This window comes from Oryctolagus cuniculus, chromosome X (genome assembly GCF_964237555.1).
Source record: "Oryctolagus cuniculus chromosome X, mOryCun1.1, whole genome shotgun sequence".
NCBI classification, from domain to species: Eukaryota; Metazoa; Chordata; class Mammalia; order Lagomorpha; family Leporidae; genus Oryctolagus; species Oryctolagus cuniculus.
In genome coordinates this window covers 90,883,562-90,910,237 of record NC_091453.1, presented here as the reverse complement: position 1 = coordinate 90,910,237, position 26,676 = coordinate 90,883,562, and the positions used below count along the sequence as shown (strand labels likewise).

Sequence of the window (26,676 nt, the reverse complement as noted above, 5' to 3'; positions counted from 1 at the left end):
ATTCAAGGTAACTGAATCACTCAGGACACTGCCCCTGTGAGGAATTAATGTAGTTGTGGGACCCTGGTTAGTTCTTGCTAGAGGGTGGTTATGAAAAGAAAGACTGGCCCCTTCTCACCTTCTGACTTCTTGTCTCATTATGATACTAGCTGTCATTAAGCCGTAATTACCATAAGCTAAACTGATAGGGCCACTTGATTTTGGACAGTTAGCTTCCAAAATTGTGAACCAAGTAAACCTCTTTTATTTATTAAGTTCTCAAGGTCAAGTGTTTTCTTATAGCAATGGAAAATAGACCACTACACATGAACAAATTAAAACACTTTAATATAAACATTTCCAGAATATAGACTGATATTTTTTGCAACAGTACTTTTGAGAGCTTTTTAAAACTATATATAATCTAAGTTTATAATAGACTATTTAATTTTCCACTTTTAGAACTAGAAAATACAAAATACACTTCAAATTAGATTTAACAAAGAAAAAAATAAGTGAATTATTTTGTACATTTTCCTTGCACAGAACCAAGAATATAAACAAAGACACGGCAACAACAATAAAATACCATGAATATTAACAAACCCAAAGAAGGAATGGATTCAGCAACGCCTGGTAATCCTTTCACTTAAAATAAATTATCTCCCATGGGTAAATAATTTAATGTCATATCAATTTTATGAACAAAGTATAGACAACTTCATTTAGGAAAATTCACTATTTGTAGGAAACATATTTTTTGGAAAACAAAGGAAAAGTAATTTGACAAAAAGGCATTGAATACTTATGCTTCACTTGGCTTTTGCCAGAGATCACTAAGTACCTGTTCACATAAAAAAATTCAAATAACATGAATTTCAAGACACCAAATTCTTCAACCTATTTATTCAACCTTAAGGAAACAAAACTGAAACATTTAAAATCCAAGAGTAGACTCAAAACACTGACAATTCTTTTCTTCAGAAGGTTTCTTTTTCTCTGATGTTCTTGTGTTCTTGATTTTCAGGGGCTAGCCTTAGGTGTGTGTGTGTGTTTTTGTTTGTTTTTCTTCTTTCAATTAAACTTCAACTTTTCCCAAAAACAAAAGCAAAAGCCAGTTTTCCTGAACTGGTACTCAACTATGTTCAATTCTCCTTTCCTTCATGTCATGCTCTTGGTTTTGTTTAAATTCATTTTCTTCACTGATATCTTCAGTCCATTCTCAAGTAAATGAAACTACCTTTCAAGATGCAAGAGTAGGTGCAAAACATAGACAATTCTGTCTTTTCTTCAGAAAGTTCCTTTTTTGTTTATGTTCTTGTTTCTCAGAGGCTAGGTTTACGCTTTTTTGTTTCTCCTTTCAATGAAACTTCTTTACGGAAAACAAAAACCAGCTTTCCAGAATTGGCACTCCCTCTTTCCACCTCTGCTTTCCTTCATCTCATGCTGTGATTTTTTCTGAACCCATTTTATTAACTGCTTTCTTCACTTCATCCTTGAGGAAACAGAACGAAAAATTCCAAATTCAAAGACGGACTCAGTCCAAGATACTGACTCTTGAGGCTTGTCTTAAACAAGTTTCTATTTCTGTCATGTTCTTCCTGCGTTCTTCCATTCTTTCTCAGAGGGCAGGTTTAGAATTTGTTGTTCACCCTTTCAGTTAAAGTTCAATGTTGACACACACCAAAAAGCAAAGCTTTCCTGAACTGACACCATCGACTTCTTCTCTTCATTTGATGGTTCCGCTTTTACTTAAATCCATTATATTAACTGCTTTCTGTCATTCATTCTTTGAACTATAAGTTCAAAACCCAAGAATTGATTCATCCCAGAGCATTTCTTCTTCGGTCCTTTCTTCAGCGGACTTCTTCTTCTCTTTCTTGTGCTTGCGTTCTTTCTCAGCAGAGACATCACGGCTTTTTCTCTTTTTCTGATGCTTAAGCTTTCCTCTCCTGACCCTGGCTTTATCTTCCTTTCTATCCTCCTTATCTTTGGCTAAATCTGTATCCTCGCAACTCTTTGTCCTTCCGTGCTTTGACTGCTCCTTCTCTGCCCTTTCCCCGCCTCCCTCGCCTTCCTCCAGGTGTCGTCTCCTCTTCTCACGCCTCTGTTCATCATCTGCTTGATACTCACGGGCAGAGTTTTCTGAGAAGTGTCCGCAGACGTCAGATTCTACACTGTTTGGGCCAGAGTTATTCTCTTGCTGACTAAGGCTCAGGGGTACTGGTTCTTCTGGGAAATAGTTTCTAGTGACTTGATCGTAGTTCATCGATTCTAGTCTCTGTCTGTTGTCATCAACTGGCAAGCAATGAGGTAAACTGTTTTGCACGGCTTGTGAAGTACCATATAGCCCTGGATGGGTCTGGAACGTCTCAAATGGGAGTCTTTCCTCAAACATTTCATGCCTGGGTTTGGTATAAACCATTTCTCTGTGCCTGTGAGTTTCCATAGAGCTAGCACCTGGCTTTCTGAAACAAGTCTGTGGCTCTAATCCTCTGGCTTTCTGCACTTTAATATAATCTTCTAGTTCATCTTGGAAAGACTTATATTTCCTCTTTGAATGAGCTGGTAACCAGTGAGGTAACTGGCTTTTCACTGGTGAAACGGTATATGGATGTTGGTAAGTCTGGGGAGTCTCAGATGAAAATCTTTGCTCAAACATTCTTGGGTTAGGTTGACAACCAGACATTTCTCTATACCCAGGAGTCTCCATAGAGCTCTCTCTTATCTTTCTAAAACAAGTCTTTGGCTCTAGTCCTCTGGATTTCTGCACTTTGACGTATTCTTCAAGTTCATCTTGGAAAGGATCATATGTCTTCTCTGAATAAGCTGGTAAGATATGAGGTAACTGGTTTTCCATTCTTTGAGAAATATCGGATGGTCCTCTGTATGTCCAGGAAGTCTCAGATGGGAGTCTTTGTTCAAACGCTCTATGGCTGAATCTGGAATCAACCGCTTCTCTGTACCTATGGGTTTCCAAAGAACTCCCTTCCATACTTCTGAAATAAGTCGTGGGCTTTAATTCTCTGGCTTTCTGCATGTTGATGTAATCTTCAGAGTCATTTTGGTAAGAGTCTCGTGTCTGCTTTGAATTCATCACTAGATTGTTAACAAAGGATTCTCTGAAAAGAATACAACAGGAAGTCCTTGTTACCATATTATTTTCTTCCAAATATTTTCTTTGCCATCAAAAATATTAGTATAGGGATGAGTGTTTGGAGCAGCAGTCAAGATGCTACTTGGGAAGTCTACATCCTATATTGGAGTGTGCGGGTTCCTATTCCAGCTCCACTTGATTCCAGCTTCTGCTAATGCATACTTTGGGAGGTAGCAGGCGACAGCTCAAGAAGTTGGGTCCCTGCCAACCATGTCAGAGACCTGGATTGAGTTCCAGGTTCCTGGCTTCAATCTGGCATGGGACTGGCTGTTGCAGGCATTTGGGGAGTGAACCAATGGATTGAAGATCTCTCTCTCTCTCTCTTTCTCTGTCTGTCTGCCTTTCAATTAAATTTTAAAAAACTATCTGAAAAAAATTAAACAGCAAGGGCCAAAACAAATTTTAAAAACCCACTTCAGGGGGCCAGTGCTGTGGTGCAGTAGGTTAATCCTCCGCCTGCGGCACCAGCATCCCATATGGGCGCCGATTCTAGTCCCGGTTGCTCCTCTTCCAGTCCAGCTCTCTGCTGTGGCCCGGGAAAGCAGTGAAGGATGGCCCAAGTGCTTGAGCCCCTGCACCCACATGGGAGACCTGGAAGAAGCACCTGGCTCCTGGCTTCGGATCGGCGCAGTACCGGCCGTAGCGGCCATTTGGGGAATGAACCAGCGGACAGAAGACCTTTCTCTCTGTCTTTCCCTCTCACTGTCTGTAACTCTACCTCTGAAATAAATAAAATCTTTTTAAAAAAACTTACTTCAGTATGAAAGCTATAGATAATGAATTTTTTATGCAAAAAAATAGCAGCAGAGATCTTAAAAATTTTTATGCAAAAGAAAAAAATTCTCAGGCCTAGGATGGAAGCAAGGATGGGTATAAAGGAGCAGACACATTTGATGCTGTTGTGGTACTAAAGATACTAAGGCATGGTGGGATGTATAGGTAAGTATCAATAATATCAAGAACCTTGAGAAATGGTCTGATGTGAATTTCATGTCGTTTTTAAAGTTTTGGTTAATCAGTTCCTTGTATGGATCTATAAATGTTACAGATATTTATGCTGGAAATCTGAATTTAAAATGTTTAAATTTACTTTAATTTGGTGAGTCAGACGATTTAGCTTCTAAGTACTTGAACTCAAATAATGTAAACATATTCTACTAGAATAAATTGATTTCAAAATCAACACACCAATTAAACAATAGTTAAATGTCCCTCTGACCTGCAACCTGAATTGCCCATGTCCATTCTGTTCTCTTCTCCTTAAGATAATAGAATAGAATGGACTAAACATTTATTGAGCTCCTACTTTGTGCCAAGCCAAGCACTTTATAAATATGATTAGATTTCACTGTAACAATCTTGTGTCAGAACTGTCCACAGTTACAGCCTTGATAGAAAGATAAATCTGGTATTCTGCTCCAGGTCTGTCTAACAACAAGACCTTTGTTCGTAACCACTATACCAAAATGGAAGGATGATGCCTGGGTAACTGAACACCTGTAACAAAGCCAACCTTCCAAAAATTCCTTGAATTTGTATGACTAGACTAAAAATTATTGTTTAGCATCTCCCCAAAAAGGCCAGCATTGTTTGGTTAGAAAAGGTATCAATTAGCCAGTTCTGTCAGTACATTTTCATGACTAGAGAATTCACTCGGAAACAATAGTGTACAATGTGTTATGAATACTGAATACCATATCCATGTTCAACTTACAGGGAAATGACTGCCTAGTAAGTTTGTAAAATACATAAAAGGATGGAGCTGGTGCTGTGGCATAGCGGGTAAAGCCGCCACCTGCAGTGCCGTCATATGGGCACTGGTTCTGGTCCCGGGTGCTCTTCCGATCCAGCTCTCTGCTATGGCCTGGGAAAGCAGTAGAAGATGGCCCAAGTCCTTGGGCCCCTGCACCCGCGTGGGAGACCCGGAAGAAACTCCAGGCTCCTGGCTTCAGATCAGCCCAGCTCCGGTCATTGCAGCCATTTGAGGAGTGAACCAGCAGATGGAAGACCTCTCTCCCCCTCTGCCTCTACTCTATGTAACTCTGCCTTTCAAATAAATAAATAAACAAATACAAGTACATAAAAGGGTACTGGATTAGAAGCCCTAGTCTTTAGTGTCCTAGGAACATTTATGCAAAAATACTTACTTAGCTTGATGTTCACTTCCTTGCATGTGGTACCGAAACATAGCTAAAGATGTAAAAGTGATACTGCAAATATGACAAACATAGGTTTTCATACTAAATGCTGAAAAAAATAGAGAATTCAGGTTAGGGTCAGTATGGATATACTTCAAATTAAATAATATTACAGCTGGACAAGAATTTATTAGAGATCATCTACTGGAAATTTCTCAATAAAGATTGAGTCCAGAGAGGTAAAATGATTTGGTCGAAGTCATAGAGTCAGGTAGCAGTAGAGTTGGCCTCTCAGAGGCCATGTGTCTTAATTTAGTGTCCAGATTTCTTCACACCATGCCACAATGTTTCTCTAGTCTTGATTTCTTCCCTGAGAATCTTTTATCTGCCTGCTTACCATTGCTACATCGAAGGGCAGCAGGCACCTCAAATTTAGCATTCCAAATCAACCTTTGACTCTTAATCCTTCAGCCAACATATTTTTGCTTGTCCAAATTCTCTTTTCACCCAACCAAAACCTGAAATGTCCCAAAAGATTAAAGAAAAATAAAAGTAAATTTTTACTCTCTTACCTGAAATCACTGTAGTGCATTAGTTATCAAAAGTAACTTCCACAGAGAGAGGTTCAGTGAGCCCCACTCTCAGGATAAAAGCTGAAAGCATAATTCTAAAGCAAAACTACTCATTACTACTGTGTAGAACTATAGAATTGGAACTATGTAACAGTTACTTCACTATTCTGTTTCTTAGGTAGAACTAGAAGCAGAAGATTGATTAATTTTTATTTTCTTAATCTCTTGATCCTTCTACATTTTCTTTGATCAGAAGCAGCAAATTAATAAATTTCACGAGTGGGCCAGCACTGTGGGATAGTGAGTAAAGCTGCCGCCTGCAGTGCCGGCATCCCATATGGGCACTGGTTCGAGTCCTGGTTGCTCCACTTCCCATCCAGCTCTCTGCTATGGCCTGGGAAGGCAGAGGAAGATGGCCAAGTGCTTGGGCCCCTGCATCTGCGTGGGAGACCCTGAAGAAGCTCCTGGCTCCTGGCTTTGGATCAGCCCAGCTCTGGCCGTTGCAGTCATTTGGGTAGTGAACTAGTGGATAGAAGACCTCTCTTTCTCTCTCTCTCTCTCTCTCTCTCTCTCTCTCTCTGTAGCTCTGCCTTTCAAATAAATAAATCTTTAAAAAATTATCAAGTAATGACATTCTTTACAAAATTAGAAAAGAATTCCTAAAATTCATATGGAATCGCAAAGACCCAGAATAGCTGAAGCGATCCTAAGCAAAAAAATATTCAGGCTATAGGCATCATAATACCTGACTTCAAAGCATACTACAAAGATATAGTAATTAAAACCATCACATAAAAAAACCTATCACATAAATCAATGAAAAATAATGGATAGTACAGAAATTAATCCTTTGCCAAATCAATGGTTAATAATGTTATACTACTATAGTTTTAATGACCTATGATTACCTTAAAATGTACTTTATATGGGTGAAATAATCATCTTTCCACTTGATAATTATTTATAGCCCTAGTCTATATTCCCTCTAAACTGGGGTCTTTTTGCTTTTATTTGTTAAATTTAGCTAGTGGAGCATTAAGCCCTTGATTTTAATCTAAAAATACCTATCGCTGGGCTGATTAATTATTAGGTTAATCATTACCAAGTATATTGTCCTCCTCTGAGCAAAGATTATTCACAGAAGCAAGATTACTCTGACAAGGAATGAAAGCTGCTGATTTTGAAGAACATATGACTCTGATCACTATTAACATAAACTTCATTGGGAGACTAGAAGAATTCAGCAGGTTACATCACAATCTGAATGAAAGATCTCTCAAAATTATCCTCCTTCCCTGTCATCTGATGTTGTGCTCACCATGTTACTTTATAATTTGATTTCCCATATTCTTTGACACCAAGAAAATGATACCCTGCATGACAGACCTCAAGAAAAATTAGGAACTGAAATTATCTAACTACTCCTACTATTTATCATAAATCAATATCTGAATGATAATACATTAACTCAAAACTACAATGTTTCCCAAACTTCCCTGTTAAGAATCACTTGGGCTGTTAGTTAAAAGTATAGATTCCCAGGCCACTGCCCTGAAGAACATGATTCAGTGTTTCTGGGGCAGGGACAAACAACTTGTATTTTAGTGAATACCACAAGTGATCACTATCACTCTGTAAGAAATATACATAGGGAATAGCTTTCCATTTCCTGCCTTTGGACCAGCGTGGTGCGCCGGCCGCGGCGGCCACTGGAGGGTGAACCAACGGCAAAAGAAGACCTTTCTCTCTGTCTCTCTCTCTCACTGTCCACTCTGCCTGTCAAAAAAACAAAACAAAAAAATCCTTCAAAACTTAGTGACTGAATGTGAGGCTCAAGGGAGGAGGAGGAAACTAGAAGGTTATAAAATCATTGCCAGAATCCTAGTTTGATAACTCCAGTGATTATCTCATTAACTGAGATTGGAATTCCAGAAGGAAACAGTGTTTTAGCAGGTGAAAGAGTAAGCTGTGGTGAATGTTAGGTTTGAACAGAGTCTGAAGTATCTGTGGGACTTCCATGTAAGGGTGTCCAACAGGTAGTTACACCTGCATACTGGAGTTTGAAGGTGGAAATAGGTAAGAGAGATTTTGAAGATGTCAGACCACTGGGGTAGTTCAAATAGTTAAACTAGATGAAAGCTCCTGAGGACAATGCCTGAGTGTGCACAGGAATAGCAACATCATGATACGAAACCCCAGAGAGTGTTGCTCTTTAAGATGGTTGAGATGGAAGAGACTATGAAAAGTCCATGAAGTAAAGAACAGGGAGTTATAATGATGAACAGGAGACAGTGACATCCAAGGAGCTAAATAAAAGTGGCCCTTGGATTTAGTAATGTAGAGGTCACTACGGCCCTGAGAGAAGTAGTTTCAGCGGAGAGGGGAAATGAAGGCTGGTGGAATGTGCACCAGCGCATGGCAGTGAACTGAGCAGTGAAGAACAAGTGAAGACAGCAAGAGATTAAAGTAACAATAACCAAAAATGCTGAGAAGGGAACAGGAGACCAGATTGGCTGAAGAGGAATTCAGGATCACAGGAGGATTGGAAATGCAGATGAGTTAGATAAATCCCTTCCCTCAAAGACCCTGCATTATGCAGGCTAAAGAAGCATGGAAGATTAGCTTTGAAGGATGTGAAAAGGCTACCAGGCCAAGGCAGCAAGAATAAGTAGGACTTATCCATGAGAAGAGGGTTATGGGGATATTCCAGGCAAAACAGCAACATGCATAAGGACATAGAAATGAGAAATATGGTAATGGTTTCTAAAAACCATAAGTGATTTGTAAGGACTGACCCACATAGATCATGGCAGCAAACAACAGTGGGTAAGTCTGGAGAAGGCAGTCAGGAACAAGATGGAGAAGTCCTATGGAGTTCAGATTTTATCTTTAGAAGATGGAGAAACACTGAAGGTTTTTAAGAGGGGAAATGACATAGAAATATTTATGTTTTAAGTGAAACATTGTAGAGGTTAAATTGAGGGTGGATTTGGGGAGACAAACTAGAGGCAAGAAGAGTAGTCAGGAGCTTGTGGCAATACATTAGGATAATGCCTTTCCAAATTTACTGAGTACAAATCACCCAGGTATCTTGTTAAAATGTACATTCTGATTCAGTAGGTTTGAAGGGGCTCTGAGATTTTTTTTTTAGCAAGCTCTTAGGTGATAACCAACAGTGTTGAGTCACAACCCACATTTTGGATAGCAAAACTCTAGGAAAGATGTTAACGACCTAAGCTAGTATGGGAAGAGCAGGGTTGGGGATAAGGGAACAGTGATATACAGGAGGTAAAATAGTCATGGCTTGGTGCTCCAGTGAATATAGAAAGTGAAGAAGGTTGTGTTGGGGATTTCAACGAGTGTTCAGCAAGTGTTCCCTTTGAATGATTGAGTCAATGTAAAATAACTATGAGGTATCCACATGAAGTAGTAGTTGCCATTCGGATATGTGAGTCTAAAACTTGACAGAAAGGTCATACGCATACAGGTGAGAGGTGAAACCAAGGGAACAGATTAAATCAAGTAGAGTAAGGTCAAGAATGGGACCATGTGAATACCTACCTACAAGTAAACAATAAAAAAAAAGAGCCCATAAGGAAAATAGATAAGAAACAGTGAAAAACACAGGAGAAGAATCAGAGGGTAAATAGTTATACATAACAAAGAATAAAGCTTCAAGAAGGAGGGAGTAATGAACGTTTTCCCATGAAGCAGTAAGGTCTAGGAAGGAAGGAATTTAAAATAACAGCAAGTAGAGGGAAGGAAGTGAGTGGAAGAGAGAGTATGAAAGGGGAATAAAATACACTAGTAGTGAGAAGGTGCCTGTGGGGGAAAATGGAAAAAAGTATATATATGGTTAGAAGAGCAAGTGGCTCTCCAGTCAAGATCAGTCTCTGTATTTCACCTGAATTTTTGCCACTCTTTCTTAGCTTGAGGTTTTTTTTTCATCATCTCTCTTTCTCACTTATATCAATTGAAATACATGAAATCTATGAAGATTTTCTGGATCATGATGTTTCATTTCTCTAGTTACCAAAACTACAAAAATCCATGTCTGTAACCTCTTGCAATGAACTGTTATTAATCCAAATAGTTTATGTACTTACTTTTTCAGGGAAAATGGTACATTCTCATTTGTATTCCCAAGAATGTCTAGCTTAGCAATCAAGCGACTTTTAAACCATATTTAGTGAATGATAAACTGTAGGATACTAAACTAAAAAACTTCTTTATGTACCAAAGATAGCATGGAACCATGCGAATATTTATATTTGATAGATTAATCAATGGATGTTGTTTAAACCATTCTGGGCCTCATTTTCTAGAAAATGAAGTGATAAAAGTAGATGGACTCAAAAGCCATTTGTCTAAAATTCTATGACCCCCATGAATACTGTAGATCTCTCATTCAATAGGCATAAAATGGCATATAAATTATCTGGCACATTTTAGAAAATATAAACTCCCTAGAAAGAGTTTGGGATAATTTTATTGTTTACCATTTGCATTTGATTTTGCTGGAAGAAGTTTCTCTCTGATCTTGTCTACAAACGTCTTCCTAGCTTCATTTCTTTTGTGTTTTTTCCCAACATAATGTTGTTGGGCCACTATTGGACTATTAAAGGAAGCAGGACAGAGCTTGCAATATTTGTTTGGATCATTCAAATCCAAAGCACTGCTGGTAGAGGAAGGCATAGTCTTGTCTTTAATCCCACCTGGAGGAGGCTTGCCAGCAAGGAATTTCGGGAAGGTTGACTCTGTAGAAGTAGGAATAGGCACACCTGCTGAAATAGTTGTAATGAGAAAAGATCAACATATGTTCACATATTAGAGCTGCGTTCATTGTAAAATGTTTGAAAAATTATAAATCTCTAAAACCCCATTATCTTTGGATTTTTAGCAGAGAGCTGATGAATAAAGGTAGTCATGTAAAAATAATTTCCTTTTATAAGAATGGAAATTTGAATATGAGTTTGTCATGAAGGAATCAGTGTTCTGAATTAGGTGTTGCCCAATTAAATGCCCATTAGTTTTGAGCTTCAGTGATCAATGCAGCCATCTTAATATGATTCTTTGAAATTAGTAATAGTAAAATACCAAGTTCTAAGTTGGTGTCTTTCTTGAGTAATATAGTAAGACATCTAATCAGTGTAGATTTGTGATGTTTGCATCAGAATAAAATTTATTCAGCTAAGACTAAAATACTTTACATGTTCCCAAAAATTCCAGTTATTTCATGGCTCTTTCAATTACTCTCTTCCTTGAAAACAAATCTTCCAAATGAATTTGGGAGACTGAATACAAGGCTTTCTACGTGATACTTTCTCTTATAGGGCATACTGATTCCATTCCTTTTTAGACTGACAAGTAGAAAAACAAACATACAACAATTATTGAGACTAGATTAAACTTAAAAATGAATTCTGGTTTCATTTATTAAGAAAAAATTTTCACAATGTTTCCTGTGGCATTGACTTTATCAGGTGGTACTTATATGATGAGTTGGAAATTAATCTTGGTGGATTTTCTATGCTAGCAATGCTTTGGTCATAAAGTACTGAAGTTGTTAATAGTGTGGTAATTTATTTATTCCAGAGGATTAATCATATTTTTTGTTATACCATACAAGTTTTTCCAAAATGCAAGTACAGTTTTGCATGTTCTAGTCTGTTATATGTATTATTGCTGGACCAAAAACATTGGAAGGAGGAAAGAGGCAACATTTTATAATTGTCTATCTTTGGGGTTTATCATAGGTACTCAGTAATTACTGATGGATGATGCTGGTGGTACTTTCTTTTTTATATTTATAGGATGAAAGAAATGGGCTATCATGGTAGAAGAAGCTTCAGTAAATTTATTTTGGCCAACAGGTATAGTCAGCAAACACTGTGACCATATCTATGCTATAGTGAAGACACTGATCTGAACAGGAGAAATTAGTTTGAAAAGTACTAAAACAAAAAAAGATGCCAAAGCAAAGAAGAAAGTGCTAACTTTTTATGATATAATGAGAACCTGACCAAGCTCTAGCTGCTTATTGTTGTTTAAAGCAGTGTAGCAAATCACTTCCTTTTATTTGGATTTAGCAAAATGAAAAGGAGAGATAATAACATTCAGCGAGTAATTTCAATCTTCATATTAGATGACAAGGACAGAAATAAATTAAATGAGCAGAAGAAAAATCAATTTTTTTTCAACCAGAGTGAAAATGTCCCCAATTAAAAAATGGATGGCAGAGTTGAGAAAAAAAAATAGATCCACAGGGCCGGTGCTGTGGCATAAGTGGGTAAAGCCACCACCTGCAGTCCTGGCATCCCATTTGGGTCCCAGCTGCTCCACTTCTGTCTGATCCAGCTCTCTGCTATGGCCTGGGAAAGCAGGAGAAGATGGCCCAAGTCCTTGGGCCCCTGCACCCACGTGGGAGACCTAGATGAAACTCCAGGCTCTTGGCTTCAGATCAGCCCAGCTCCGGCCATTGCAGCCATTTGGGGAGTGAACCAGCAGATGGAAGAAGCTCCAGGCTCCTGGCTTCGGATCGGCCCAGCTCTGGCTGTTGCAGCTGTTTGGGGATGAACCAGCAGATGAAGATTTCTCTCTCTCTCTCTGCCTCTGCCTCTCTGTAACTCTGCCTTTCAAATAAATAAATTTCTTTTAAAAAACGATAGACACTGTATTGCAGATAAGAGGTAGATGGAATCTTACCCATTTCTGGCTGAAATCCTAATGCAGGCACATGATCAGTTCCCTCCATTAATGGCTTCAGTTTTCTAGCATGAACCTTCCCCATATAGTGAGACTGAGCAACAACTGGAGAGCTGAAAATCATGTTGTACATATCACAAAATCTGTTTTTGTCCAGTAATCCACTCTTACGCACCTGAAACAAACATAATCTTGTTAAAAAGATTCAATGACTCAAAGTTTAGAATCACACATCAACACAGATCACTTACCGGAAAATTCTCCGCATGTGTCTTCATTTTCTCACCAGGAACTTCAAATTGTTCCCTATGTACTTCAAAATAAAACCTAACATTTTGAGCATGTTGTTCACTCTGAAAAAAAGATATAATACGACTTTGTTTATTCAGTAGCAGAGTCACCTAAAATTCACACCTCTCTAAGTTTGAGGAGAGTACTCATGAGTTTTAATATATTTGGTCTGTATTAAATTTATGAAAGAGCTTCATTGGCTTTCAAACCTCTAAATATCAGTTAAAATGAAAATAATGCTACAACTCAGAAGTTATTAACTCTTAGATTCTTGTTTCTGACACACTGCTAACGGGGCCGGCGCTGTGGCACAGCGGCTTGAGACCCTGGCCTGCGGCGCCCGCATCCCATATGTGTGCCGGTTCTAGTTCTGGCTGCTGCACTTCTGAACCAGCTCTCTGCTATGGCCTGGGAAGGCAGTGGAAGATGGCCCAAGTCCTTGGGCCCCTGCACCCACGTGGGAGACCCGGAGGAAGCTCCTGGCTCCTGGCTTTTGATTGGCGCGGCCCCAACCATTGCAGCCATCTGGGGAGAGAACCAGAAGATGGAAGACCTCTCTCTCTCTCTCTCGGTCTCTACCTCCTCTCTCTGTAACTCTGTCTTTCAAATAAATGAAAATAAATAAAGGAAAACTAAATGACACACAGCTAGCTACTACACAAGATCAAATATCTTCTCCTTCCTTAGTTACAAATCTTGGCAATGGAATTCAACAGTCATCTTGGACCATGAGGGACCTTGAGGATGAAGTGCGATTCATCAGAGCAGAAAGACAGGAAATGTTTAGGTCCCTGATGTCATGGAGCTGTTATATCATTCCTTCACTGTCCACCTCTCAAATTCTTTTATGTGAAGAAACATGTTCTCTTTTTTTATGAAGAAATACACATTAGAAAATATAACCAAAGTGGTGTGTGGAGAAACACATTTCCTGAACAAACATGAGACAATTCTGCAGAATTTTAAATTGTAAAATATATCTACTGTATAGATAAGAACAAGAAATATCCATTATCTAATTGTAACTAATGTTAGCACTCCGTTACATTTCTTTCAAATGAAGAGATCAAATTTACAGATATAGTCCTATACCCTCATGCTTACAATCTTTTCCTCCTCTGTCCCTCCCCATAGGTAACCATTATCTTAAAGTTGGTGTATATACTTTTTTAATGTTTTTATTCTGCTACTACATCTGCATGCATCCATATGGTATTACATAATATGGTCTTTTAAAAATCTTATAAAAATGGAATCCTTAAGTATATATCGCCTATGATTTGGGTTCATGTGTTTGAGGCTTGGTACCTAGTCTGATGATGTGACAGGTGGTGAGACCTTTGAGGGGGAACTAGTGGAAGGTAATTAGGTCATTGGGGAGCCATGAAGGAATTAATGTCATTCTCCCAATGCAGACCTTGAAAAGTGGCTGCTCCCAGTTAACGAGTGAAGCAGCTGCCCACTGTTATCTGTCTAGGGAGGGAAGAAGTCCTAAGCTCTGCTTCTTTAAACTCCAGCCATAAGTCTGCCCTAATAAATCTGCCCCTGGTGTCACTTTTACAAACATACCAGGCCCACTGCCCATTGGGAGTGTGGTCCTAAGTCATGCAGGCTGCAATTTAAACCCACTAACGCTATAACAGCTAAGGTATGATGCTGATGAACCTGCTGGCATAATAAACTGCTGGATCCTCCACTGTCTCTAGTGCCTATTTAAACAACGGGAGCCTTCCCTCTCCAGGTTTCTGTAACATTTTGGTGCATTGGCCAGGAAATCCCTGCTGTGCCCATTAGCAAGTGTTGGGAAACTCCTGTGTGTTCAAACAAGGCTAGCCCTTTGAGCCTTGACCTGCAGGACTCAGCCAGCTGGGGCCTGGGAAAGCCCCTGGAGGATTGGAAGGCCTGCCTCCCAACTCATTCCCCAGGATCTTAACTCCCCAAGCCGTACCCACTCCCCCCAGACCGACTCCCCATGGCCCACCAAATAGGACAAGTGGACAGATCTCCTGGACTTCAGGACCCGGTAAGTCGCCCTGGGGTGCTCGGTATTCGGGTCTGCCTTTGTGTGGAAGGGGATACTGATCACCTCCTGGCAATCATAGTGATTGCATCTGTTGGGTCCTCCTGGTGGGGCACCCGTCTGGTAACAGCAATCATAGCAATTGCTTCTGTTGGGTCCTCCTAGGGAGGTACCCGTCTAGGGTCTCTAATGGAAGAGGGAGTGTATGTGGTGTGAATGTGTTTGTGGCTCCATGGCCCTGAGGCTATGGAGTCTGATTGAGCCCTAACCTGCAGTTCTGTGTTCTCTACAAGGAGAGGGGTCAGGCAGGTGAAGCGATCACACTCCGGATCAGTGCCTGTTCCAGAGGTCTTTGTCTCTTGTTCTGGGACACCGACCAAGGGTGGCACATTATGGGAAAATGCCATTCAAAACCAACTGTTCTAGACTATATGATAAAAACTTTAAAAAGGGTTGCAAGCATAAAATTGTGTTCTGAATGAAAAAAAAAAAAAGAGGGACATTTTAGACTTTTTTCCTCTCTTTGGTTTGTGGCATGTTAACTCTACCCCTTTGCTGGAAGTGGGGAGGAGAAAGGTCAGCTGCCTGTCAGCATGGGGCAGTGATACTTGAAAGTCTCCTAAATCAAGTTAACAATCGCCAGTGAGCTTTTCGCCCATGATATCCCAGCCTTCTCACCCACAGTCACTCTTGGGACACATCTTGCAGCTGCCTGAACAACTTTGTTTCAGAGGCAGTCCCAGGTATCTGTTGACTGGGTGCAGCCTGGGACACTTGTTTGGTGAAAGACTGGGCTCAAATTCAACTTAAAGTCTAGGGAGACATACTTGATAAGTAACAATCTCACGCATAAAATTGCTTTTTTTTTTTTGACAGGCAGAGTGGACAGTGAGAGAGAGAGACAGAGAGAAAGGTCTTCCTTTTCCGTTGGTTCACCCCACAATGGCCGCTGTGGCCGGCGTGCTGCGGCCGGCGCACCGCGCTGATCTGAAGGCAGGAGCCAGGTGCTTCTCCTGGTCTCCCATGGGGTGCAGGGCCCAAGCACTTGGGCCATCCTCCACTGCACTCCAGGGCCACAGCATAGAGCTGGACAGGAAGAAGAATGACCGGAACAGAATCCAGCGCCCTGACCGGGATTAGAACATGGCACCCCGACTGGGACTAGAACCTGGCGCCCGACTGGGACTAGAACCTGGTGTGCCGGCGCCGCAGGCGGAGGATTAGCCTATTGAGCCGTGGCGCCGCCACCAGTTATAGCTTTTGTGATAATTTGGTAAAATATAACTGGACATTAAGTTTAAAGAAATTTTTCAGAGCCAGTGCTGTGACATAGCGGGTAGGGCTGCTGCCTGCAGTGCCAGCATCCTGGCTGCTCCACTTCAGATCCAGCTCTCTGCTGTGGCCCAAGTCCTTGGGCCCCCGCACCCGTGTAGGAGACCTGGAGGAGGCTCCTGGGTCCTGGCTTCAGATTGGTGCAGCTCTGGCCATTGTGGCCCATTGGGGAGTGAACCAGCGGATGGAAGACCTCTCTCTCTGCCTCTCCTTTTCTGTGTAACTCTTTCAAATAAATAAAAAAAAAATCTTTCAAAAAAAAAGAAATTTCTCTTTTAAGACCAAAAAGACCACTGCTTTAAAGAAAAATTTTTGCTGTTTAATCTGCCAGGCTTATTTTGTTACTGGGTTTAGCAGATCCGGCAAGGCAACAATGGGTAATCAGAGCTTTATTATGGCTTCTAAGGTGGATCTTACCAAGTTAAAAACTTTTGGTTTAATTAAAAAAAGGTCTATAAAGTGAAGGGCCAACTTTTGATGTGAAACAGCTGTCAGAGGCCACTTTGCAGCCATTGCTGCTGCTGCGGCTCTTCAGGGAAACCTGTGCGGGGGGGGGGGGGGGTGGAGGAGAGAGTGGCCCTGGGCTACAGGGCCTGGCCAATTGGATGGACAGCCTGGGGGCCCAATGTGCTCTATGCCAGGCATTGTGCCTGTGAGCCTGTGATGTGTGCTGCCCCTCCCGCTCACCAGGGAGCCCGAGGCACCTGCTGGCCCAGCGGTGGGGAAATGCGCAGGTCCTTGATGTTGAGGCTCTGTCTGCTGGCCTGCCACTGCTGGCTGCCATGGGAGCCCAGCACAGGAGCTCCAGAGGTCACTGAAGGTGTACCTGGTAATAACCAGATAGGCAGAGCACCCAGATGAGTTCCCATATATATAAATTCTTGGTTACAAATTGCATTAACTCAACCCCTTGGATATGGGTCTGCGCTGACAGGCAGGAGCAGAGCAAAATTCTTGTGACCAGGACTCAGCCCCAGGTCTGGAGATCGAGGGCCCACCAGGACTTCCACAGTCTCTCCACCGATTCTCCAGGGAGAACCAGAAGAGCCCCCACTCCCCATCAGAGAGCCCACTACCTGCTTCACCCCTTCTGCCACCTAAGGAACCTGAACAGATAGAGATGCATGTCCGTTCAGCCCAGAGCCAGCGACTACAGGCCCTCCCCTCCCCTCAACCCTGCTTGTGTTCCTGGAGACAGGGCCACTGCTGGAGGCAGCAGCAGCAGCAGCAGCAGCAGCAGCAGCAGCGGCTGCCAGCAGAAGTGGTGTACACAGCAGCATTTCCAGAGTAAGGCACTTCAAATGCCCCTCTGAGAGATTAGAGGGCCCCCGCAGGCTGACCAAGCCAGCACTCTACAAGAGAGACAGGTCCGGGAGTTTCTAGGGGACAGCTTGCTTCTGTCGCATTTATCACCCAACTGCAAACTACACTGAAAGTGAAATTCAGAAATGATACAGGGGCAAGCACTGTGGCCTAGTAGGCTAAGCCTCTGCCTGCAGTGCCGGCATCCCATATGGGCACTAGTTTGTATCCCGGTTGCTTCTCTTCTGATCCAGCGCTCTGCTATGGCCTGGGAAAGCAGTAGAAGATAGCCCTGATGCTTGGGCCCCTGCACCTGTGTGGGAGACCCAGAAGAAGCTCTTAGCTCCTGGCTTCAGACTGGCCCAGCTCCAGCAGTTGTGGCCATTTGGAGAGTGACTCAGCGGATGGAAGACCTCTTTCTATCTCCCCCCGCCCTTTAACTCTGCCTTTCAAATAAATAAACATTAAAAAAAGAGAAATGATACAAGTGGGAGTGGAAGTTGTGGCTTAGAAGGTTAAGCTTCCCCCTGCAGTGCTTTCCCAAATGTGCACAGGTTCAAGTCCTGGCTGCTCCATTTCCCATCCTGCTCCCTGCTAGCGCTCCTGGGAAAGTAGCAGAAGATGGCCCAGGTCCTTGGGCCCTTGCACCCATGTAGGAGACCCAGATAAAGCTCCTTGCTCCTGGCTTCTGCCTGGCCCAGCCCTGGCCATTGCAGTAATTTGGAAGTGAACCAGTGAATGGAAGACCTCTCTCTCTCTCTCTCTCTCTGCCTTTCAAACAAATAAATAAATCTTTTAAAAATCACACATCTACATAGTATGATAGTTTACAATCACTAAAATATTACAGAAAAAGATGTAACGATAGGACAGAATTCCAGAATATGATCTCATATGAAAAAATGAGCATAAAACAACAATACAGTTCTTTTTTTATTTTTGGTGAAAAATGTGTGTGTGTGTGTGTGTGCATGCATGGACAGAAAGCATTTTGCAATCAGCTAAACACAGGAGAAAGTAAATGATAGTTAATAGCAAGTGATAGAATTATAATTGATACTTATTGTTCTTTTGTATATTTTCTGCATTGAACAGTACTTTATAATCCCATAAAATGTTTTTCAGATTTAAATTTAAATGGTTCCAACTGCAGTTTTCACAGAGCCCCTTGACTGTTCATTTTTCTTGATTAATTCCATAGCTTTCTGATGGGGGAGGGTCTGAGGATGGATAGGCACTCTTACACATTTGATTTTTACTCAATCTTCACATGTTTATTAAGAGAAACTTACCACCCTCATCTTGCAGGTTCAAGAAACATGTTCAAGAAGTTACACTGATTTGTACAGGGTTATGGTGAAGTCATGACTTGAACTCAGTTCTTCTCAATTCATAGCCAACAGCTATTTGTAATTATGGCAATTTAATCCCAGTCAACATTGAAACTAAATTGTAGTGACAAATCAGATTAGCAATGGGAAAAATAAGGTGAAGTATTTGAAAAGTAGAACTGGCATTATATTGTTTTAAGTAAATGTACCTAGTACTTTGGGCAGTCTAGATAGCAGATAAGAAAGAAATCCAACAGATTTGAGGCCTGCCAGTGGGGCTTGGGGTCTGTGGGTCCCTTCAGATGTAGGTAGAATGTCCTTCCCAAGCAGGCTAGCAGCTGGGCTGGAAAGCCTGTCTCCAGACCCACTGGCATCTCCCCCACTAACAGCTTCTTGTGCTGCATGTGTGACCCTGCACCTTTAAATCACACCTCCAGGGTGGCTGCTATCTTTCACCCACTGCTGGCAAGGGAAGGGGCTGAGCACTTGGGGAGAGTCAGACCAGCTCCAGGAGGCCCTGGCTATCTAGTGTAACCTTATGGCTTTAAATCACACCTCCAGGGTGGCTGCAGTCTTTCACCCTGAGCTAGGAGAGGAGGGGGCTGAGCCCCTAAGGAGACAGGCCATCTCCAGGAGACCCTTGCTATCTCCATGAGGCTCAGACCAATCAACATACGTATGTGAAACCACTCCCCCCACCCCATCCAATGGGCACTCCCAGTAGGATAACTCAATGTACAGACAGTAATGCCTTAAAAACTAAGGACACTTCCTCAAAGCCAGTGTCCTGCTTGGGCACTCCCCCTGGTCTCTTCTCGGACCAGATGCTTTCTCTGTAGCTTTCCAATCAAATAAAAGCTTCTTTTCTAATAAAAGTTCCTGCCTCTTTGCAAATTGTTTTCCTGTTTTTCATGTCTATACTAAGCTGAGGAAAAGAACCCACGAGACTCTCTCCGGCAGCTGCCCTCCCCTCCGTGACTGGTAACACTCATCAGATGATATAGAAATGTGAGGCAATGCTACCAAAGGAAAAGAACAATGGACTTGAAATTATTTTTAAGCTTTGTCATGCCAATTATTGCATGATTGCCAATAATTATTGGCAGTCACTCACTCTCTGGGTCTAAATGTAGTTTTAAACAATATTTGTGTATTCAAGAGGGAGGGAAGAAGGGAGGAGAGAGAGAGAGAGAAAGAGAGCGAGTCAGAGAGACAGAGAGAAAAAGAGAATATGATATTCCATATTCTTCCTTCCCAAATGTCTGCAATGGCTGGGACTGCGTTAAATCAAGCCAGGAGCCAGAAACTCAATCCAGGCCTCCACATGGGTTTCAGGAGCACAAATCACTTGAGCCATCACAGCTGGCTGCTGGTTCTGCATTATCAGGAAGCAGGAACTGGACCCGCGTATTGAACCCAGGTATTCTGATGTGGGATACTGACATCCTAACTAGTGGCCTTACTGCTATGCTAAATGCTTGCCTCTGGGTCTCAATTTTTTAATCTATAAACTAAGAGAGCAGCAACATTAGATATTTTCTCTCCTAGCTCTAGAATTCTGTAACTCTGTGCCTAAAAACATGTGGCTAAACCAAGAGCAAGACTGGTTCTTTTTGTATTTCTAGTCTTCCTTTACTATAAAGAAAGAATCTGGGAATTCTACAATATGTCTTGATTCACATTAACAGTTTACTATACAAGCTTCATAATGTCAACCTTACATTTACTACAAGAATGAATGGCATAGTGGCCAGATGCATATAAAGGAAGCAGAATGGTATGAAGAGAAGAAAAGTTTTGGAGTAAAAAATATCAAGTGTAAATCTAAATTCACCAAACTTCAGCTATCTTGGTACTGTCACACTCTGAGCCAATCTCCTCATCCATCAAAGGGAAATGACACCATCTAGTACATAAGATTAAGTTTACCTGCCATATGAAAAACTTGCTTTAGATCTTATTCTCATTATTTCTTCTATTAATTTACCTTATAATGGGAAATCCGTTGTGATTCAAACTGTAGCACAACACCACATAGTTGACAAAGGTTATCTCTAAAAAGTTGTTGATTCCAGGCAGTACCTACAAATAAAGTGAACATGATATATCACATTAATGAATACTTAGAGGCAGTGTTTTCATTCCTCTACAGCACTTCAAATTTGAGCACTTGTGAAGTCGTATTAATAGCTTTTTGTTTGAGTATTCACCTTTTTAAAAAATATATTTATTTATTTATTTGAAAAGCAGAGTTACAGAGAAGCAGAGGCAGTAAGAGAGAGAGAGAGAGGTCTTCTGTCCACTGGTTCACTCCCCAAATGGCCACAACAGCCAAAGGTGGGCCAATCCGAAGCCAGGAGCCAGGAGCCTCTTCTGGGTCTTCCAGGCTGGTGCAGAGGCCCAAGGACTTCGGCCATCCTCTATTACCTTCCCAGGCCATAGCAGAGAGCTGGATCAGAAGTGGAGCAGCTGGAATTCAAACCGGCGCCCATATGGGATGCTGGCACTGCAGGTGATGGCCCCTGAGTATTCACCTTAATATGCACATATTAAATATGGCTCTGATGTCTGATGTGGTAAGAATTATTTATTTAGTACAACCAGTCTAGGCGATGCCATTCTGAAGGAATAGTTATAGAGGGCACCAGCAACTTCATTAGATTCGTGGAATGATTTGGGATACCAACAACAAAAAACTCGGATTTAAAAAGTAAGCCTTATTTGTGTGTGTGTGTTTTACAGCAGATAATCCTAAGAAGTGTATTGTTTTAGGACTGTCATTTAACTTGAGCTATTGCTCTCATATTATCTAAAAATAACTATCTTTATCTATAAGTCACTATCTTTACTTATGATGGGCAATAATTCTCTGTCATTGAACAAACACTAGGACAGTCATTTGGCCCAATACTTCGACTCAAGCTCTTCAAAGCTTCAAAGTAATGCTCATATACTAAGACCTAAAAATTGTGCTATAGTGTTTCTCATTGTAATAAATAAAAAGTGCCAAACATTTCCGCACTTGCACTTGAGTACCACACTTATATCTAAAATTGTTAACAGCTGAAATGTATTCTGCCAAAGTTTCTATAGGGCATGAGTCACAACACATCAAAATTTTGTTTGCTATTTGGCTATTTAAATAAATAAACTGACACTACATACACTTTCATGGGGAGATTTCAGTGATATATTAAAAGAATGCAAAGTTATAGAAGAAGTATAGGGCTGGTGCTGTGGAGTAAAACTGCTGCGTACGGTGCCGGCATCCCATATGGGCGCCGGTTTGAGTTCTGACTGCTCCACTTCCAATCCAGTTCTCTGCTATGGCCTGGGAAAGCAATAGAAGATGGCCCAAGTCTTTGGGCCTCTGCACCCACCTGGGAGACCCGGAAGAAGCTCCTGGCTGCTGGTTTTGGATCGGCACAGCTCCAGCCATTGCGGCCATTTGGGGAATGAACCAGTGGATGGAAGACCTCTCTCTTTCTCTCTCTCTCTTTGCCTCTCTGTAAATCTGCCTTTCAAATAAGTAAATAAATCTTTAAAAAAAGGAAACACATATATATCCAATTCAAAACGCTAATAAAAATTAAATATATGCACATATAAACAGACATAGAAAAATCTGGAGTGATATAAACTAAATTTAAAAGCGGTTGACTTTGGAAAGTGAGATTAGAAAAAAAGGGGGGAATTTAATATTTTACTCTCTTTGCAATTGATACAATTTTGTAAACACTACGCAGGAATTTTTAATTATAAACCATTAGAGGGGGTGTCAGGAAGATGGTGGAAAAGGATTTTCCAGTCCTTGTTCCCTCCACAGAAACATCAATTGAACAACATGTCAAAACAACCTTCACAAAAACTAAGGAAACCAGATAAGAGATACAGCCCTGGACATAGCACAGACATAAGAGAAGATGCACTGAAGAGTACACAGAGGACAAATTTAGCTTACCTGCACCACCCCTCCTCCATTCCCAGGCTGCCTGGCATGGAGCAAGATACCCTGTGGGTGGAGGACGCAGAGGGAAGTCAGCACCACACTTCATCTGAAACACCAACACTGAGCACACCCCTTTAGAACTCAGTACTCAAAATGTCCCTATAGCTCCTGGCTCTAGGCTGATGCTTGGAAACTGAGCCTTCAGTCCTGTTCTGACAACAAGCTGAAACCTGCAGCCTCAGGCACCAGGCCTCCCTCAGTACCAGGCCAATCCCTGAAGCCCTAGTTATCAGGCTGGTTAATGTGTACTTAGCCCCCAGGTCAGCCCCTGTGCATCTAGACTGCAGGCTGGTAACTGCGGGTTGAGTCTCCAAGCCTGCCTGTCAGGCCAGATCTCATAGCACCAGGTCAGTCCCTGTAACTGTGCCTTCCAGGCCAGTCCTTGCAGTCGCATGTTCTATTTGATCAGAGATAGATCTGTCCCACCAGCCCCCAGCACTGGAGCATCACCCACAGGCCTAGGCTTTAGGAGCATCCCTGTGTCCTCAAGTCCCAGGTTGATGCTAAGGTCTCAGGACCCAGGCTAGCTGTCACGCCTTAGCCTGTAATCCAGCAACTGCTTACCTAGCCTCCAGATCAACCCCTTGTGGGCCCAACCACTAAGCCAGACCCAGGCTCCAGGCTGGTCCTCATTATCACAAACTCCAGAGAACCTAGGGTCCAGGCCCAGTCAGTATACTTCAGTGCCACAATGGACCCCTGCACTGAAGTGTTAATATCACTCCTTCAGACCCATACTCCAGGCTTTTCCCAGTGATTTCAAGTGCAAGGCCTGCCCTAAAGCCACGCCAGTTCCTGCAGACTTGAGCTCAAGGCCATCCTCAGCACAAAGCAGGTCCCTGTGTGCCCAGGCTGCAGGCCACCTCTCACAAATACAGGCTCTAGGACTATCTTTGTAGAGCCAAGCTCTAGGCCCAATTCTGAGGACCCAGTGCCACGCTCATTCATTTGCTAACCCAGGCACTAATCCGACCTTCCAAAGGATTCCAGCAGCAAGCCTGCCTGAAGACCATGTCAGATGCTCTGCGCCAGATCGCTGGATGGGTTGACTGGTGAAGGGCTTTCCCAGGCAAATCCAGTCTGCAAAGACTTTAAATAAATCTCTATGTCTTCAAATGCATAGAAATCAATGGACGTCAATAAGACCCATGAAAAATCAGGCAATATCATCAAAAGGATACAATAATATCCCAGTAGCTGACTTCAAAGAAATGTAGACATCCTAACTGCATGACAAAGAAATGAAAATAATTGTTTTAAGGATGCTCAGTGAACTTCAAGAAAATACAGAGAAATTATTCAGTGAACTCAAGAAAACAATAAATGATCAAAATTAGAAATTTAACAGAGAGCTTTAAATTGTATAGAAAAAACAAATTCTGGAGCCAATAAATACAATGAATGCAGTAAAAAAACACATCAACATCAAATTTGATCAGGCAGAAGAAAGAATCTGAACTTGAAAACAGTTTATTTGAAAATATTAAGATGAGAAAAAAATAAGAATGCAAAGTGATGAAGAAAGCTTACGTGACTTAGGAGACAGTATCTAAAGAGCAAATATTTACAGGAGTTTGTGAAGAGAAAAGAAAGATAAAAAGGTCATTAAAGACACAACAACAGGGGCCAGCCTTGTGGTGCAGCAGGTTGGGCCTCCGCTTGCAACACCAGCATCCCATATGGGTACAGGTTCGAGACCCAGCTGCTCACCTCCAATCTAGCTCCCTGCTAATGCATCTGGGAAATCAGTGGAAGATGGCCCAAGTGCTTGGGCTCCTGCACCCATGTGGGAGACCTAGATTAAGCTCCTGTCCTGGCTTCAGCCTGGCACAGCCCCAGCCTTTTGGGGAGTGAACCAGCAGGTGGATGAACGATTTTCTCTCTCTCTTTCTCTCTCTCTCTCTCTCTCTCTCTCTCTCTCTCTCTGTAACTCTGCCTTAAATAACAAACAAATCTTTTCAAATTTTTTTTAAAAAGAAATAACATAACTTTTCTATGCTTCTCTTTTTAAGATTTATTTCTTTATTTGAAGGTTACAGAGAGAAAGGGAGAGAGAGATTTTTCATCTACTGAACCAGGGCAAAGCCCAGAACCCAGAACTCCATCTGAGTCTCCCACATCAGTGACAGGGGCCCATATACTCAGGCCATCTTCTGCTGCTTTCCAAGGCGCATTAGCAGGGAGCTGGATCGGAAGTGGAGCAGCCGAGACTGGAACTGGCACTGATATGGGATGCTGGCATTACAGGAAGCGGCCCAATCAACTGTAGCACAATATCATCCCTAGAATACTTTTCAACTTTGGAGAAAGACGTTAAGTATTCAGATACAGGAAAGTCAAAGGTCTCCAATGTGATTCAAACCAAATAAGACTACCCCAAGCCACATCATAATCAAACTGTCAAAAATCAAGGACAAAGAAAGGATTCTAAAAATAACAAGAGAAAAGAAGCGAATAACATAGTAGGCCGATTCCAATAAAACTAGGAGTGGATTCCTTTTGCAAACAACTTACAAGCCAGATAAAGGTGGGATGATACATTTGGAATTGCAACAGAAATAAACTACCAAACAAGCATGCTGTACCCAGCAAAGCTGTCCTTCAGAAATGAAGGAAAGATTAAAAACTTTGCCATACAAACAAAAGCTGAAATTCTTCAAGTTGAAAGAAAAAGATGCTAATTAGTAACACAAAAACATAAAAATGTAAAACTCACTGGTAAATATAAGTATGCAAATTCAGAATACTCTAATATTGTAATAGTGGTAGGTAAATCATTTATATCTTTAGTATGCAGACTGAAAGACAAAACTACTACTACTACTACTAATAGCCACAATAATTTGTTAAGGAATGCACAATATAAAATGTGTAAATTAAGACAAAAACATAAAATGTGAGGGGAGAACAGAAGTGTATTTTTATGTGATCGAAGTTAAACTATTATCAGCTTAAAATAGCTGTTAAAATTATAAGACATTTTGTAAGCCTCATGATAACCACAAAGCAAAAACTATTACTACTACAGAGTAGATACATAAAAAGGAATCAAAGCATACTAGGGAAAAGCACTTAATCACAAAGGAAAACAGAAGGGAACAAAAGATCTACAAAACAACCAGGAAACAATAATTAATAAAATGTCAGCAGTAAGTACTTACATATCCATAATAACTTTGAATTTGAATGGATTAAATTATCTAATGAAAGGATACACAATGTCCTGAATGGATGAAAAAACAAGACCCAACTATATGCTGCCTATAAGAGACTCAATTCACCTGTAAAGACATAGTAGACTGAAAGTGAAGGGATGGAAAAATGACATTCCAGGCAAATGGAATCCAAAACAGCAGGAATAGCTATACTTAGATAAAAACTACTGAAGATATTTATTTAAAAGTTATGTGAGCCGGCGCCGTGGCTCAATAGGCTAATCCTCCACCTTGCGGCGCCGGCACACCGGGTTCTAGTCCCGGTCGGGGCGCCGGATTCTGTCCCGGTTGCCCCTCTTCCAGGCCAGCTCTCTGCTATGGCCAGGGAGTGCAGTGGAGGATGGCCCAGGTGCTTGGGCCCTGCACCCCATGGGAGACCAGGAAAAAGCACCTGGCTCCTGGCTCCTGCCAGGATCAGCGCGGTGCGCCGGCTGCAGCGGCGGCCATTGGAGGGTGAACCAACGGCAAAGGAAGACCTTTCTCTCTCTGTCTCTCTCTCTCACTGTCCACTCTGCCTGTCAAAAAAAAAAAAAAAAAAAAAAAAAAAAAAAAAAAAGTTATGTGAAAAATCTTCAATTAAGGTTCATTTTCAATAACACTTTTTGGATCAAAAGGGTTTATTTTA

General features: G+C 41.6%; 1 protein-coding gene and 1 long non-coding RNA gene across 3 annotated transcripts in view; one reads left to right on the top strand and one right to left on the bottom strand.

Annotated features, from left to right (window-relative positions):
• Positions 1-360: 360 nt before the first annotated feature.
• The window catches only part of ZMAT1 (zinc finger matrin-type 1), a 36,311-nt gene continuing 9,995 nt past the window's right edge, over positions 361-26,676 (bottom strand). Inside the window, exons 1-7 of one of the 2 annotated variants that reach the window (XM_051827438.2) lie at positions 22,789-23,364; positions 20,815-20,909; positions 12,803-12,904; positions 12,552-12,726; positions 10,562-10,630; positions 5,284-5,383; positions 361-3,101 (exon numbers count right to left, since the gene is read on the bottom strand). In XM_051827438.2, the coding sequence (XP_051683398.2) occupies positions 1,784-3,101; positions 5,284-5,383; positions 10,562-10,630; positions 12,552-12,726; positions 12,803-12,904; positions 20,815-20,909; positions 22,789-22,882 (1,953 nt within the window). In that variant the 5' untranslated portion in view covers positions 22,883-23,364 and the 3' untranslated portion in view covers positions 361-1,783. Of the gene's footprint in view, positions 3,102-5,283; positions 5,384-10,561; positions 10,631-12,551; positions 12,727-12,802; positions 12,905-20,814; positions 20,910-22,788; positions 23,365-26,676 lie in introns of those variants that run through there. The other variant, XM_017349651.3, reaches the window with a different exon arrangement.
• LOC138847732 (uncharacterized) overlaps positions 14,659-26,676 on the top strand; it is a 42,688-nt gene continuing 30,670 nt past the window's right edge. Inside the window, exon 1 of the long non-coding RNA XR_011385681.1 lies at positions 14,659-14,865. This is a non-coding gene — a long non-coding RNA (uncharacterized lncRNA). The remainder of the gene's footprint in view (positions 14,866-26,676) is intronic.